The 14,890-nt window shown below is 35.8% G+C and overlaps 1 protein-coding gene across 4 annotated transcripts in view; it reads right to left on the bottom strand.

Annotated features, from left to right (window-relative positions):
* Itga4 (integrin, alpha 4 (antigen CD49D, alpha 4 subunit of VLA-4 receptor)) overlaps window positions 1-14,890 on the bottom strand; it is an 82,124-nt gene that overhangs the window by 44,214 nt on the left and 23,020 nt on the right. For all 4 annotated transcript variants that reach the window (XR_001175546.1, XM_013028812.1, XM_013028818.1 and 1 more), the window contains exons 6-15: window positions 13,893-14,022; window positions 12,624-12,709; window positions 12,206-12,268; window positions 11,943-12,080; window positions 8,088-8,199; window positions 6,973-7,067; window positions 5,187-5,277; window positions 4,525-4,570; window positions 3,984-4,138; window positions 966-1,120 (exon numbers count right to left, since the gene is read on the bottom strand). Coding sequence is in view for 3 of the 4 variants with exons in the window: in XM_013028812.1 (XP_012884266.1) it covers window positions 966-1,120; window positions 3,984-4,138; window positions 4,525-4,570; window positions 5,187-5,277; window positions 6,973-7,067; window positions 8,088-8,199; window positions 11,943-12,080; window positions 12,206-12,268; window positions 12,624-12,709; window positions 13,893-14,022 (1,071 nt within the window). In the remaining variant the exon portion in view is untranslated. The remainder of the gene's footprint in view (window positions 1-965; window positions 1,121-3,983; window positions 4,139-4,524; window positions 4,571-5,186; window positions 5,278-6,972; window positions 7,068-8,087; window positions 8,200-11,942; window positions 12,081-12,205; window positions 12,269-12,623; window positions 12,710-13,892; window positions 14,023-14,890) is intronic.

Raw genomic sequence — 14,890 nt, 5'->3', positions numbered from 1 at the left:
ATCCACATCAATGAAGGATGAAAAATAAAGAATTTCTAGCACCCCTACCATGCGAAATGATTACATCAATACTTTTGGATGTGAACCCTCTAATAGTTGTATTCTAGTATAACAATAAAAATCCATTAAGGGAAATAGCATAGAGATGACTGTTCTTAGCATTCCACAGTATATTGGAGTTTTGATGCTTTTCTGCATTTGCTTGGTATAAGTTATCTAAGGAAAAATTAAGTTCTAAATTATTTGAAATCCCTGAAAGGGCTCCTGAGATTCGTTTGGCTTTTTTTTCTTTCTGACAATAGATTCTCTGATTAAATACACCCTCCTCTAATCAAAAAGACCTGGCACTGCTTCATATGCTAAAATTTGACCAATGTGAGGAGTGTGATGATCATTTTGAGAACAAGTGTTTTAATAAAAGAAACATGAAATTGGTTGTGCTTTTGCAGGACATGCCCCAAAGCATTGTGAATGCTGTCATCCTGGTCCACAAATGATCCCTATCCATCTCACAACTGTGCAAGTTCCCACTAACACAAATGAGGCTGGCGCAGAGACAAAGAATCCAAATGCATCCATATTGAAGTCTGCTTCATTGGAGTTCCATGAAAAATAAACCAACTGCCCACCTTCCCTCAAATCACTCCCTCCGCTGACCAAAAAGAAAATTATCCAACCAAGAAATAGATTTGAGTCTCAGCAATGCTAGTCAGTAGGCACATTTCCCAACAAGTGGATACACAGGGCCAGAAAATAGCAATCACAGGAAGGAGAAAGACAAATTTTTAAAATGTAGAAAATGTGAGGTAAGGATGCCTCAGAGAGCAGCAGCCTATGGGCCATTCAGGTTTGCACTGTGTGAAACTTTGGCTGGAGTAACAGGTCACAGTTGAGGAAGGGTTAACAATTGCTTTAAGCAACATTGTATGAAAAGATACCATGTATAAAAAGGTGGTTCACATTACCCGCATAAAGGCTTGATGTGTTCTACAGGTAGCTCCTCTGTTGGATACCTGAATGATTCCATTCATCACATCAGACGTGCCATTGGTAGAAAAGTAAAACCTTGATGGCGATTCTGCCTTTCTGTTCACATCTAAACTCATGTTATAAAACAAAACTGCAAATGTAAGGAGAGATCTGCAGTTAATATGAATAATTATCTCAATGTGTCTATAATTTTTTGACATAATGGTTATAGAGTATGCTGGGAACACATTACCTTCTCTACATTAGGTAACAAAAAAATACTAACTTCAAATATGAAAGAACCTGAATCACAAACTTCAAAGTTATTTCTATAAGTAGAAGATATTTACTTGGCACAAGCCTGGAAGATAAAGAGAGAACTGAGATAAAGGAGAACTGAGACTTGAAGAAGCCTAGGCAGAAAAGTATGAAGACAATCTAAACTAATGGCTTCGTGTTACGGCACATGTCTGCCATACTCAGGGGTATGGGAAAGCATAATCAGAAAGATCACAGCCTCGACTGGCCTGAGCATAAGGCAAGACCCTCTCTCTAATATACCCAATGAGAAAGAGAACTGGAGGCGTTGCTCAAGTGTTAGAGTTTCTGATTAGCAAGCTTGAGGTCCTGAGTTCAACCGTCAGCACTATCTAACCAAAACTATAACAAAAAACTATACATATTTCTAAGTTTCCATTATTGTGAATACCTTTAGTGATTTATTTAATATAAAAGGTTTTTTTTGGGGGGTCCGGTCCTGGGGCCTGAACTCTGGGCCGGGGTGCTGTCCCTTAGCTCTTCAGCTCAAGACTAGCGCTCTACCACTTGAGCCACAGTGCCACTTCTGGCTTTTTTCTTTTTGCTTATGTGGTGCTGAGGAATCGAACCCAGGACCTCATGCATGCAAAGCAAGTGCTCTACCACGGAGCCACCTTCCCAGCCTAATATAAAAGCTTTTAAGCCACAGTATCAGAAGTCCTTTTCATTCATGTAACATCTAACTAAGGAAGCATGCACAGAGCTCTGTGATCAAAAGTCAATTGGAATAAATCTATCCTGTGTAATTACATGACTAATTTTGTACAGATTTATGTTCATTAGTTTCTGTGTGTTTCTGATTTGAGGGCTTTGCTCTTTTCCTTTGATCTATTTTTCATATATAATATATATACATGGCTCATCAGTCAAGCCTGTTAGAAATAGTTTGTTCTTAACTGTCTTTCAATCCTATTCCCTGATTATTTTTCCTTTATGTTTCCATTAGTTTGTAGGTGAACCTCAGGTGTTAATTTGTTCTGGATACACACACACACCATTTCCTCAAATAGTCTAGTGGTCTGATGATATTTATTTCAAATCATTCATGCTATATATTCATCTGGAAAATAAGATATTCCTATAAGAAAAAATGAAATAATAAAATAAAAAACAAGTCAGATATTACCAAGAAAATAAGAACCATTTCCTGAATCTAAATGGGTTCTTTGAAGAGGAAGCTAAGTCTGATAGTATCCTGAGTTCCACTCATTGTATGGGAGCAATAATTCATAAGTGATATTTTAAAGAACTTACATCATTCCTGGAATGCTCATTTATATTTTAGAAGCAATTGGCATGTCTGGAAATATTTTATCTACTTTTTCAAAGAAATGTAAGCATGAAATCTATATTATTCTTACTTATTTCAAGCAATCTTTAACTATCTTTTTAGTTAGAAAATAAACAATAAAGTCCAAATCAATTGGCTTAAAATTACAATAACTGGAATCCAATAACTGTTGGGGCAAGAGAACTTGCAATTGAAATAGCTATCTCCAAATTCATCACCCTGAGTTCAGATCAGTAAGTGTAAAGAGGATGAATACAAACCAATTCCAGCAAGAGGCAAAACTCTTACATGAGATATGCTTACCATGGAATTGATTTTTTTAACCAGGAATTCATTTTACATCAATTATAAATCATGTTTCTATAACAACGCTGTGATTACTCATGGATTTTATGCATTTGTTTCCAACCATATTTTTAATATATCTAAAATAATGTTTTGTCAGTACAAGAAACCCTAGTTTTGCATGAGGGAAACAACCCTATCCATTCAGTGTGTACTTCAGATAATCCATCATCTTGTCTATGCTAATGTGTAATTCACTCTGGGATGATGTTCCCAAAGTGCTAGTTCTCCAATCAATAAATGAATGAAGGTTTTGCCCAAAATTTGTTACAAAAACTCTGCCAGGACTTTTCCAGAGTACTACTAAAAATGAGTCTCATAAAGCAGACACATCATTCTATCTCATTACACGCTAATTCAGATGGCAACATCTATTCCATGCCCTTTGTTAAGTTCAGTATTTAGCACCCTCCATGCTGTAGCAGCATACAAGGTCTGGAGCACAGTCAACACAGGTCTTCGGGGAGAATCACGGCTTCTGAGAATTATTCATAAGCAAATGACAAACCTATGTATGTTTCTCTCTTACGATGGGCTAATTTAGTAGTAGCTATTTTAATACTACCTTAAAAATAATATAACCAGAACATTAATATATTAGTATAATAGTGATAAGGCAGTGCTAGATTTTATAAAACTCAACAAGACTGGGGATGTAGCTCAGCTGAACAGCACAATGCCTATGTGAAGTTTTACTTCTTGAACAATTAACTAAATTAAAAAATAAAGTACTCAGGAAAGTAGATAAATTGTGTTGACGCTTCTTTTAGTTTAAAGAGATTTAGATGATGCTCAGCTGGTTTGCCTTAGAGAATCCAATGGGTGATATTCTTATCTTGCTCCTGATACAACCTCTAAATAACTCAGCTTTCCATGTGCCCCCATTCCTGGATTAGAACAACTCAAGAATCCAAGAGAGAAGACAGATGAAACTCAAAGGCTGCTCTATTCTGTTCTGAGAAGACCTTCACTGGGACAGAGAAAAAGGACTCAAAGGATGTCTACAATATTAAAAAGGCTCAAATCAGGCCCTGACACTGGTTCTGTAGGACACACTTACGTATATAACCTGGGACTTCTTTGCCCTTATAGGAGAAACAGAGTGTTAAGTCCATGCACACAGAGGGCAGTCCATTTTCAATACAATCAAATGTTGTTCTATTCACTGACTCTGGGTGGCTTAAAGATGCTTCAACAATCACCACAGGCCTTGTCCTAAGAAGGAAACCAAATTAGCAATATTAATTGTAGAATGATGTTTCCTCTAATAATCACCCTTGTTCTGTCAGTTTCCACTGACCAATGATTTCCATTAATCTGCCTTCATAGTAGTTATGGGCACATATACCCAATTATATTTCTGTGCACAAACCAAGAGAAATTATCATTTACATATTTATAATATCTGCTTTATTTGATGACTTCTTTTTATATTATTCAAGGTGAGAAAAAATACCCGTAAGTCCAGTCATTATAATGCAGAACATCAAAAGGAATGTCATCAGGCTACTACATTAGGCTACTATGGCTGTTAAAAGCTGCCTCTCATAATTTACAATTAGGCCCTATTGTCATTAAGCAGTGAAATGTATCAACCTTACCTTAGCAACACAGCCGAATCAGACCGAAAAGCACCAACTGCTACATCTGGATGATAAAAAAAAACAACCCAGATTAATGATCATCATTAGTCAAAGAGAATTACTTCTCAGCCATAAATACTTAACTGCATGCAACCTTTTGTCTACATCAAAAGTCTACTTAGAGAAAATTACTTAGAAAAGACAGAAAAGCATTTTAAGATTCACCTCACATTGGTCTGAATCTATGTAATAATAATAACATTCATCTCTTCATAATACAACTTAAACAAATTTTAGGATAGAATCTATGATATGAAATCCATGCCAAAATAAAATTCAATTATTAGGACTTAAACATTCACCCAGAAAGTTCCCTTTAAATGAAAAATAGTTCCTTCTTTCTTTGCTTCATCATATGTTTTATTTCCATGGATGTTGTAAAATTTTCATGAAAAAGAAATAAAACATTTTTACTAACAATGAAAAGCTGAGGAATTGTTTGACCACATCTAGCCCTTCTTGGAAAAAGTTTTTAAAATATAGGAAAACAGCATTATTAAATTCAAGTCACATATGTGTGTTTGTGTGGGTGCATGTGTATGTGTCTGTGTTCACAATAAAGCAGCATTCACAATAGGTTTTACTCCAATTTTATGAGATATAGAAAATTCTATACTCACCTATGTATCCATTATTATCTGCATCAATTTGCCCTGATATAGACTGTCCAAACATCCTTAGTGATTTACTGATTTGAAGTCCTTCAATTCTCTGAAAATAGGAAAATGGAGGAGAAAGTGGTTTTTAAATAGTAGTTTTTAAATAGCTAATAGAAAAACCAATGAATTGGTTAAATACTGAGTATTCCTTCCTTGCCACAGCAAATTTACTAACAAAATGCATTTTTGTTAAGTCAGACACTTTCCTTAACTATATTTAAAATTGTCTTTAGTTGTACAAAGGAGTTGTTGTATTTAATGAATCTGTTTATGAGACACTTCTAAGAGGCACAAAATTTTCTAGATTGAAATAGGCATCTATTTAGCGACTAAAACAATTTTACACTGTGAATGGGAAAATTATGCAGCATAGGATTTTTTCCCTAAAAAGGCAGTTCCTACTATTTTCTTCAAGTCTCTTTTCAGGCTCTGTATTTACTTCCTTGACCACATAAATAATGAACGAAGTTACTTGGAAAACAGGATGCATATAATCACGTAGTGGGACCTACTTATGATAAAAGCCTTTTTGTTTAGCCAGATCAATACCTAGCATTTAAGAGGAAAACCCAACTTAACATCTACCCTCTATTCCATGAATCTAATTTCATAGCCAGATACTGACTTATAAACATCAGGTTGCTATCCATAATAAGAAAATCAGTATCACTTACCAAGTAAGTACCTGACTTTCATATTAAATGTTGAGAACTACTTGTTCTCAACAAAATAAATGGTACTGGGGTATAATAGACTCTATAGAGAACATAAGAAGCATAATTCTTTTCAAAGACTTGCACCAGGAAATTGGTACTTGCAAGAGATGGATCAAAGGGAGAGAGGTAGAAGAATGAATGGGGGAAGGGAGTAGAAGGCAGGCAAGAATACATTGTATATACCACAGAATTGAGAAAAATCAGGATAGGGGCTGATCAAAGTGGGTGGGAGGTGAAGATGATAAAGGGATAATACAGATTAAAATGCATTGTATACATAAAATGCTTTGTTAAGTGACAAAAAATCAACATATAACCTAACAATTAAGAAAAGTGAGGGAAAAGGTAGGGTAGGAGGAGTGAGTGAGAATGTTAAAAAAGGGTAGCATTAATCAAGAGGCATTATATTCATAAAGTGCTCTGCTGAATGGCCACTCTTTTGTATAACTACTTAAAGAAAACAAAAATAGTAAAAAATAATGGTATTGGCTAATGTTTCAATTAAAATGTCATTGGATCTCTTTCCTGCATTTGAATGTAGATTTTTTTCTGTGCACTGATATGTCCTGAGTTTTCAAGATATAAAAGTGAACTCAGAGTTTGAACATAAATACCTATTATACCTACATTGACCAATATGGTATAGAATACATGTTTGATCTCCTTATGCAAGCTTTATGAAACATGGCTTTATCTGCAACATGAGTCATAGTTAATCAAATCCAAATGGGCATACTTTAAATCATATGGCTATTACCTCAAGAATACAAATGTGATAAAAAAAAACAGAGAAAACTTTCGTAGACTAAGCACAAGCTAAAATGGAAATGAAGTATAATTTGTATTTATGAAATATTTGTTTAAGAATTTACTATGCTTTAACACAAGACTAGTATCATTGTATGAAAATACTGAAAAAATGTGAAATATCTGAAACAGCAAAATAGAAAATGAAATCCACAAAACTCTAGTGGAGAGATGGGCACTTCCACCACTAAAACCGTTTTCTTGAGCAGAAAGTAAAACCTTACCTGTGAGAAGGTGGAGGAGATCCCATCTTCTCGGCCATTGTAAATGTAAATTGCACCTCGCAAGTCATCTTCTTGTGGTGCTCCAACAGCAACATCTATTGGAGCATTCAAATAATGGCAGAGGAGGAAATTCTTGATAGAAAGAATGAACTTTGAAAACTGTTATGATCCCTAATTCATAAGACACAGTAAGGAATTGCTCTTACAATGACAAACTAAAATTCTTCTAAGAAAATGAATAAGAACATCATCTTCATGCCCAGGATTGTATACAATAGACTGTGTACATAGAACAAAGCCAAATGCTGGATTTGAGGGGCATTCGGTAATAATGCTAATGGAATGAGCTTCCCAGTCAGGCACTGAGAACAATTGCAGCTATGCTACAGTGCACCCATTTCTTAAGCTCTGTGTTTGGTCTCCTCACTCACAGAGTGTTTGGTCTCCCCATTCACAGAAATGGTAAAAAACATTTCTAAACAGAAAAAAATGTTATTAGATCAGCTACTGGTGCACAGATTGTCCTAATCTCTGAATATTATAAATGTAAGACTCAGAAGCAGTTGGCAGAAAGCCACTGTCCCCAAGGCTCCTTTTGGTCCTCGGCACTGCTCCCACTCTCCTGAACTCCTTACATCCTCCTGCAGGGCTCAGCTGTATAGGGTGACTCTAACACAGAGTCTTCCCAGAGCTGGTCCAGCTCTGAAGCCAGGTTCCTTGGCGGTTGCCCGGACCTTGTGTACTGATAGACACCATTGTCTAATGTAGTTAAATTACATTCCCTTGTCCCATTTGAGTTCTTAAATTAGGATTCTTCTTAAAGTAGGTGCGTTTTACAGTTTAACAGGCAACATATTTTAGGGCTATCTAAAGTAATAGAAGTTTATAATCACTAGTGTCTTAGAGTAAAAGAAGGCATTTTCAATATCACCCATTATTAACAATGTTGAGAAGTCAGATAGAACACTAAAAAAGAAAAAAAAAACTAGAGAGCATAATAATTCAGGTTCCATTTACAACAGATAGTCAAGCAACACAAAATTCGGATCGTTTTTCTCTTCCATGACCAATTTTTAAAGTAGAAATCAAGTTCCAAGTTGGATACTCTTAATTACCTGGAAAGCCATCATTGTCAATGTCCCCAAGATTAACTATAGATTCTCCAAATCTTGCAGCGTATCTGTCACTTCCAATGAGCATTGTTTCCATTTCATTCATTACTGCTCCCTGGATGGGAAGGGAGAGAAAGGTGTCATGATAAAACTCCTGACAACTTCACACATGATTTACTGCTGTAATTGGATATGGATTTTTCTAATGCATCAAACAAGTTGGACAAACTACAAACTAAGCTTTAGCACACACATCTCAATTCAATAAATATTTATTGAATATGTCAACACATATATAGTATGATTAGAGCTCAGAGGACAAACAAAATTGTCAAACTCATGATCCCTATAGCTTTGAAAATTCAGTGAATCATTTTGATAATTCAATTTAACAAGGATTTATGGAGTTCTCACTAAAGACAATGTACTCTTCGTAGCAAATAGGTCAAAAGAACAGTGTGGGTATAAAACACAGGTCTTTGCCTCCAGAAATCCAGGACTGAAGAGGACTTAGATCAAGCATGAAAATGAATGAGAAATACAAATGGCTTTGCAGAAATAATAAGCAGTAAAGGAAAAATTTAAAGAAAACCAGGAAAGGATGTCATTAAGAAGAAACATGGAGCTGGGCACCAGTGGCTTATAGCTCTAATTTGAGCTACACAGAAGGCTGAAATCTGAGGATCACAGTTCAAAACCAGCATAGGCAGAGAAGTCACTGAGACTCTTATTTTCAACTAACACACACACACACACACACACACACAGAGCCAGAAGTGGAGCTTTGGCTCAAATGCCCTAGATTTGGCCACAAAACTCAGGGACAGACCAGGCCTTGAGTTCAAGCTCCAGGACTTGAGCACTAAACAAATAAGCAAGAGGAGAAGGAAGAAGAGGAGGAGAAGAAAGAGCAGGAGGAGAAGGAAGAACAGGAGAGAACAGGAGGATGAGAAGGAGAAGAGGAGAAGCATCAACAGCAACAGAGAAAGAATATTGGGAAATATCTAGGCTATTGAAAGCAAGGTGTAATTTTGACATACATTTTAACTACCATTAAAATACAGAGAGAGACAGAGACAGAGGGACAGAGACAGAGAGACAGAGAGATACAGAGAGAGATCTGGCTGCTAAGAATGGTCTGTGTAATAAATAAGACAACAAAGTCAATTGCAGTCTTTCAGTATAGCATTTTCTGGAGGGAAACTCACTCTTAAAGTTGCAAAAAAATAAGTAAACACTGGGTTGAAAAGTGACATGACTGAAGTTAGTCTTTGGAACAGTATCTTGGCATCAATGGAACTGATATCCCAGAAGTTGGAAGATGAGTTATTAAGATATTCAATGCTGCTGAAATAAGGAGCTATTACAATAATAGCACGGAGCCCTCTTTATAGACTGATTGGGTCATTCCCTGGTGTGAAAAAATGTGCCCTTAGAAGTCTTTCTCTTCAAACCAATCCATTCAGCATCTCTTAAGTACAAAGGTGCTCTTGTCCCTGTGAAGTGTTCTTCTGATTTTATTTTCTAACTGGGAAATTCCCATTCTAATGTTGCTCAGCCACTACCTCTGCTGTGAATCCTTCTTGGCCCTTTGTGGCCCTGTTCATGTTCCATTTACCACGCCATAGTCCCCTATTTACTTTCTGGTTTGGTGTCCTCACCAAATCCTGAGATCTTGGAGCTCAGGAATAAGATTATTCTCAGTTCTTTTGTTAGTCGTTTTCTTTTTTACCATCCAGATATTTTCTAAGTGTCACTAATTTTATTCTAAATCTACTAACATGATAGACTAGATTTTATATATACAACCATTACCCCATGGCAGCTGGTGATTAAATCAACAGGGTAGATGGTTAAAACAGCTTAATGTCTGAAAATATGTTTAAAGGAACAGGAGGGAAAGGGCTCCAGAGAGGTCAGATGAGATTTGAGTTAAAACAATGCCTTTCTAGGAAAGAGTTTCAAAAAAAGCTGTGATTACTCATCCTCAAGAATTCTCCAGGCACAAAGAGCAGAGACTGACATTTCATGAGGGATCTCTGAGAGCTATTTTAGTTGACTTAGGTGAAAGTCAGTAATTCAGGTATCACTGTTTCGTGAGTTCAAGCAAGAATAATTTCAGAGCACTTCTTGCAAACCCCAAGGAAACAACAGTAAACAAGACAGTAATTCTTGTGTGGTATCTACAGTCCTGCAGAGCAGACAGCAGCAAACCAAGTAAATAGATGCTATGCCACTTAGTGGTTAGTGCCATTTCAGAGAGTTACAGATTACAATGTTAGAAGGAAAGAAAAGGAAGAGCACTCTATTCCAATGGTTTTAAAAGCTAAAATCAATTAGCAAATTAACCTCACAAAAGAGCTTTTGGGTAAGTCTGGGGACGGGGAGAGAAGAGGGTAGCCTAGTAAATAGTACTCATTCTTTTCTTTTTAATGAAGGACTGGTACTTTTATTTATTTTTTATCCTGAGATAGTTAAGGTTTCGATGTGTGCATTTCATGATGTATATGCTACTGCTTAAACTATTCTAAAAAGTAATTCTAAAGAGAAAAATAGGAGACATTTGCAGCATTTGTAGTAAATATATGAAAACAATTTATAAAAAGAGAAATATGAAATGTCTATGGAAGAAAATAAGTGGGATTTATCACTATCGATAATAACTGTATAGGTAATATGCCTTTGCTATTCGGTTTTAAGTTAATGGAAATCTCAAAGAATGAATAATTTGCCTATTCAATATTCACAACTTTAAAACTTAAAATCTGACCAGTTTTGTAAGACTAGAGTGTTTTTCCCTCTTAAATTGAGCAGTTTAAAGATGATTATATTAGGAATAGATAATGATCTGAAAACCCTGACTAACCAAGGTTAAAAGTATCTTCTTGAAATTGATATTGCTTCATTTAATCCTGAATAAATGCTGCTGTGTTCTCACAAGCACACTTTTGTTTTGAAATCAAAGCAACAGTCAAGAAGATCCCAAGAGGGCTCTATCAACTCCTTGTTTTTAATGTCAAGAAGAAAGACTGGTGCGATAAGATCAACAGAACTCTTGAAATTTGAATCATCAAGTCATCAATTTAAACTAAAAAAATACTGCCCATGTTTCAAAGCTGAAACATTTGTTGAATATCTATTTAAACTATATATATATATATATATATAAAATACATCTATTCATATGTTAGCAAGAACAAAATCAATATGAATTGTATTTTATCAAAGAATCCTATTTGAAATTGTTTTCCAATCAAGAAGTTGAAATTCCCTTCCACTTCCAGTAACATTCTGTAATTTACTAAATTATATGAACTCTTTATTTTCTTGTCAGTCGTGGAGCCTGAACTCTGGGCCTGGGCACTGTCCCTGAACTCTTCAGCTCAAGTCTAGCACTCTACCACTTGAGCTGCAGCACCACTTCGGGATTTTTTGCTTATGTGGTTCTGGGAAATCGAGCTCAGGGCCTTGTGCATGCAAGGCAAGCACTCTACCACTGAGCCACCTTCCCAGCCCTACTATGAACATCTTAACTGTAGAAATATTTAAAGATCTACCCTTTGGAGTATCCTTTCAAGTTAGATTTGTGTCAAATTAAAACTAAAAGAAACTTGAACTGCTAGAGCAAACACATGCAAATGTCATAGTTTATCCTATCTCTGGAAGATCCAAATGAAATAGTTGCCCATTTATCACCATGTTCCATTTCATTTCTAGAGCATCAGCATAACATCCAAATGTTTACTTTTGTCCATACAATAATTCTGAGAATCAATAGTCTCAAACTCTGGATGAACAACAGTTTCATTTCAATCAGAATTCACAAATGACTTCCAGTTCGTGGGCAATCAGACCTACCGTGCCAGTGTTGATGTACACAAACACTCTTCCTTCCTCCCGGATGGTGCTCTGCATAGGCGCTCCCACGAGCAGGTCTGAGAAGCCATCTGCATTGAGGTCCACAGCACAGACAGAAGCTCCAAAGTATGAACCAAGCTGTCCCAAAGCAAACCACATCCAGCCATTGAGAAAACAACAACAACAACAAACAAACAAACCAACAAAAAAAACAGGGCTACTTACAAAAGCTCTCAGCTATATTAAAGGCAGAGACATATTACCTTTTTACCTTTCATTTCATATAAGATATTTAGCTCTTTTTCTTCAATGCTGAATATATATGCCTGCAATCACAGAATCAGAACAGTTAGTATTTCTCTCAAATTTCCCTTGATTTTCTGTCACTAAATGTCAACAAATGAAATGTGTTCCCTGGGCATCGTTATACAATTTTAATTTATAAACAATGTATTTATAGGGAAGAGAAGCTTCATGTGACTAACATAACTTTCTCTAAAGCTTTTCTGCTAAATTCCTCCTAAAAACCATAAATCTTTCACAATTTCTCTTACTGGGATACACTGTTCATCGTTTCTAGCCATTTCTTCCTTACAGTATTTGCAGTTCTGCCTTTCATTCTCCCATTCAATTTGTATGAACTCTTGATGTAAACAATGAAGACAGAAAGGTAATGCTTACTTTACCAATCTGTTCATGTTGAGGGGCTCCTCCAACTACTTCAGTCGACTGCTGACTCCGGAAATGACCGGCTCCAACTGAATACCCTTCAAGAAAGGGGAGAAAAGAATGAGAATCAGAGCACACTATGGGCACAATAAATGCAAACTCTCCTCAGATAGTCAAGTGAGACTGGAGTCAAGAGTACCTCCCTGGATCATGGTTTGAAGCCAGCCCAGGCAGGAAAGTCCTTGAGACTCTTATCTCCAATAAACTACCAAAAATCCAGAAGGGGCGCTGTATCTAAAGAGGTAGAACACTATCCTTAAGGAAAAAAAAAAAAAAAAGCTCAGTGCCCAGGCCCTGAGTCCAAGCCCCCGGATGGGCATCACAAAAAGAAAAAAGAAAAGAATCCATTATGTGCATAGTACACGTCAGACTATTTTGTTTATGTTTTATGCCCTGCTTCTACACTGGTTTTCTCTACTTGACTGGTTGATAGAAATGATACTATTGAGAGGTTGAGCTATCTCCACCTGAGTATCATCCTAGTGGGTGTTGAGATGCACATCTTTTTTGAATGAGCAGAAGAGGTACCATCGTCATTTCTGGATTTGAATTCCACCCGAGAATACCCTTCAGGGCCTGCGAAGCAGAGTGACAGTCTCTATTCAGAAGTTTTCTAGAAGGCAAAGTATGCCATCCCAAAGATTCTTCCAGAACCTAGTGTGGTAGGGCACATCTGGAATCTCAACACTTAAGAAGCCAGCCTGGGCTACATAGTGAGACCTATCTCAAACATTAAAAAAAAAAATAAAGATTCTTTTGAACTGATGGATGCAACCAAGGGGAAACTAAACTCAAGATATCTAACCAAAAAAAAAAAAAAAAGAATACCTCCCTAAGCAGGGGTTAGCAGATCACTTAGCATAGGTGCACTGAAAATGATCAATTATTACATGATCAATTATTACATGTTAAACAATTTTCATGTACATGTGGTTTGTCCCTAGAATTAGAAAGTGTTATCTTTAGATTCTTAGTCTCTGTACAGAATGAGGAAATAGCTCTTAGGATTACAGCTGAAGTTGAGAGTATATAAAATGTTTTAAGCATTAAAGACTTCCTAATTTCCACGTTATTCTTTACAAATTCTTTTTTCTTTAATAAAGTAGTAGCTCACTTGTTTCCAACTGTCCTTAGAGTCTTCAAAATAATACAATTAAACATATAATATTACTCAGTAGCTATAAGTCATAGATAATTTGAGTTTATCAATGTTTACAGTACCTAAATAACTTCCAAATTTTACTTGATTCTGTCTGTCTACGAAAGCCTTGTATTTATTTGTAGTTATATTGTAGACAAAGAGAGAACCCGTCCAGTAAGATGATCCAGGGGCTCCCATCACAATTAAATCCTGTAGGAAGAAAACAATAGAGAGTTATTGGAAAGTTAAGGTTCACCATCCACAGACTCCTCCAATATACAACCTTGTAATAGTGAAGCAAATACAATTTCACAATTAATTTATAAAATGTGTGCATTCTATTAAATTTTAAAACATATCAGGAATAAAGCCAGAGAAGCTGGATAATGAATTTATATCTAAAAGGAGTGTCTCAGACAAGAAATTCCAAAACTCTTACATTTATCAGAGGGCTTTTAAACCCAAGACAGAATCATTAAACACTTGAATAAGCTTTTGGGAGAAAGGCAATGTGGGCTCTACTAAAGAAAATCATATGTGAGTAATTCATTAGTGCTCATTACAAAGATAATCATGTGTTACCAGTGAGTAAAAGTAGACTTAATTTATTCCAATTTGCAAAACTCACTGACTAGTTTCAGTGATCTTAGAAAACAATGTGAGCCTAGAAAATTAAAAAAATGTCTACTAAAATTTAGGGCATGATTTATCATAAAAAGGAATTTTGAAAAAGGAAACAGATGGAAGGTTGGAATAAGTAGGGTTGCCTGATATAGCATGAAAAGCTACAGCAATCAAATGTATTTTTAGCATATTTTAATGTTAACTTAATGATTCTAATTTTAAAATATGATGCTTAATATTTACACAAATTATTAACCCCAAATTTGATGCAGCCCAATCTCCACTGAATTAAAAGAATTCATGATTTCCTTAACAGACTTTGAAGAGATGAACATAAGATATTGAGGCCTGAGTATAATTGTGACCTTTTATAGTACACATAGAGTACCAGAAAAGAAAGTTTAGAAATATAACAGATTTAATAAGACATTATCGAATTCTTGTGTCCCAATTA

Source organism: Dipodomys ordii, unplaced genomic scaffold (assembly GCF_000151885.1).
Source record: "Dipodomys ordii isolate 6190 unplaced genomic scaffold, Dord_2.0 Scaffold5, whole genome shotgun sequence".
NCBI lineage: Eukaryota > Metazoa > Chordata > Mammalia > Rodentia > Heteromyidae > Dipodomys > Dipodomys ordii.
The sequence above is the reverse complement of the archived record's forward strand: the minus strand, read 5'-3'. Positions and strand labels throughout refer to the sequence as shown.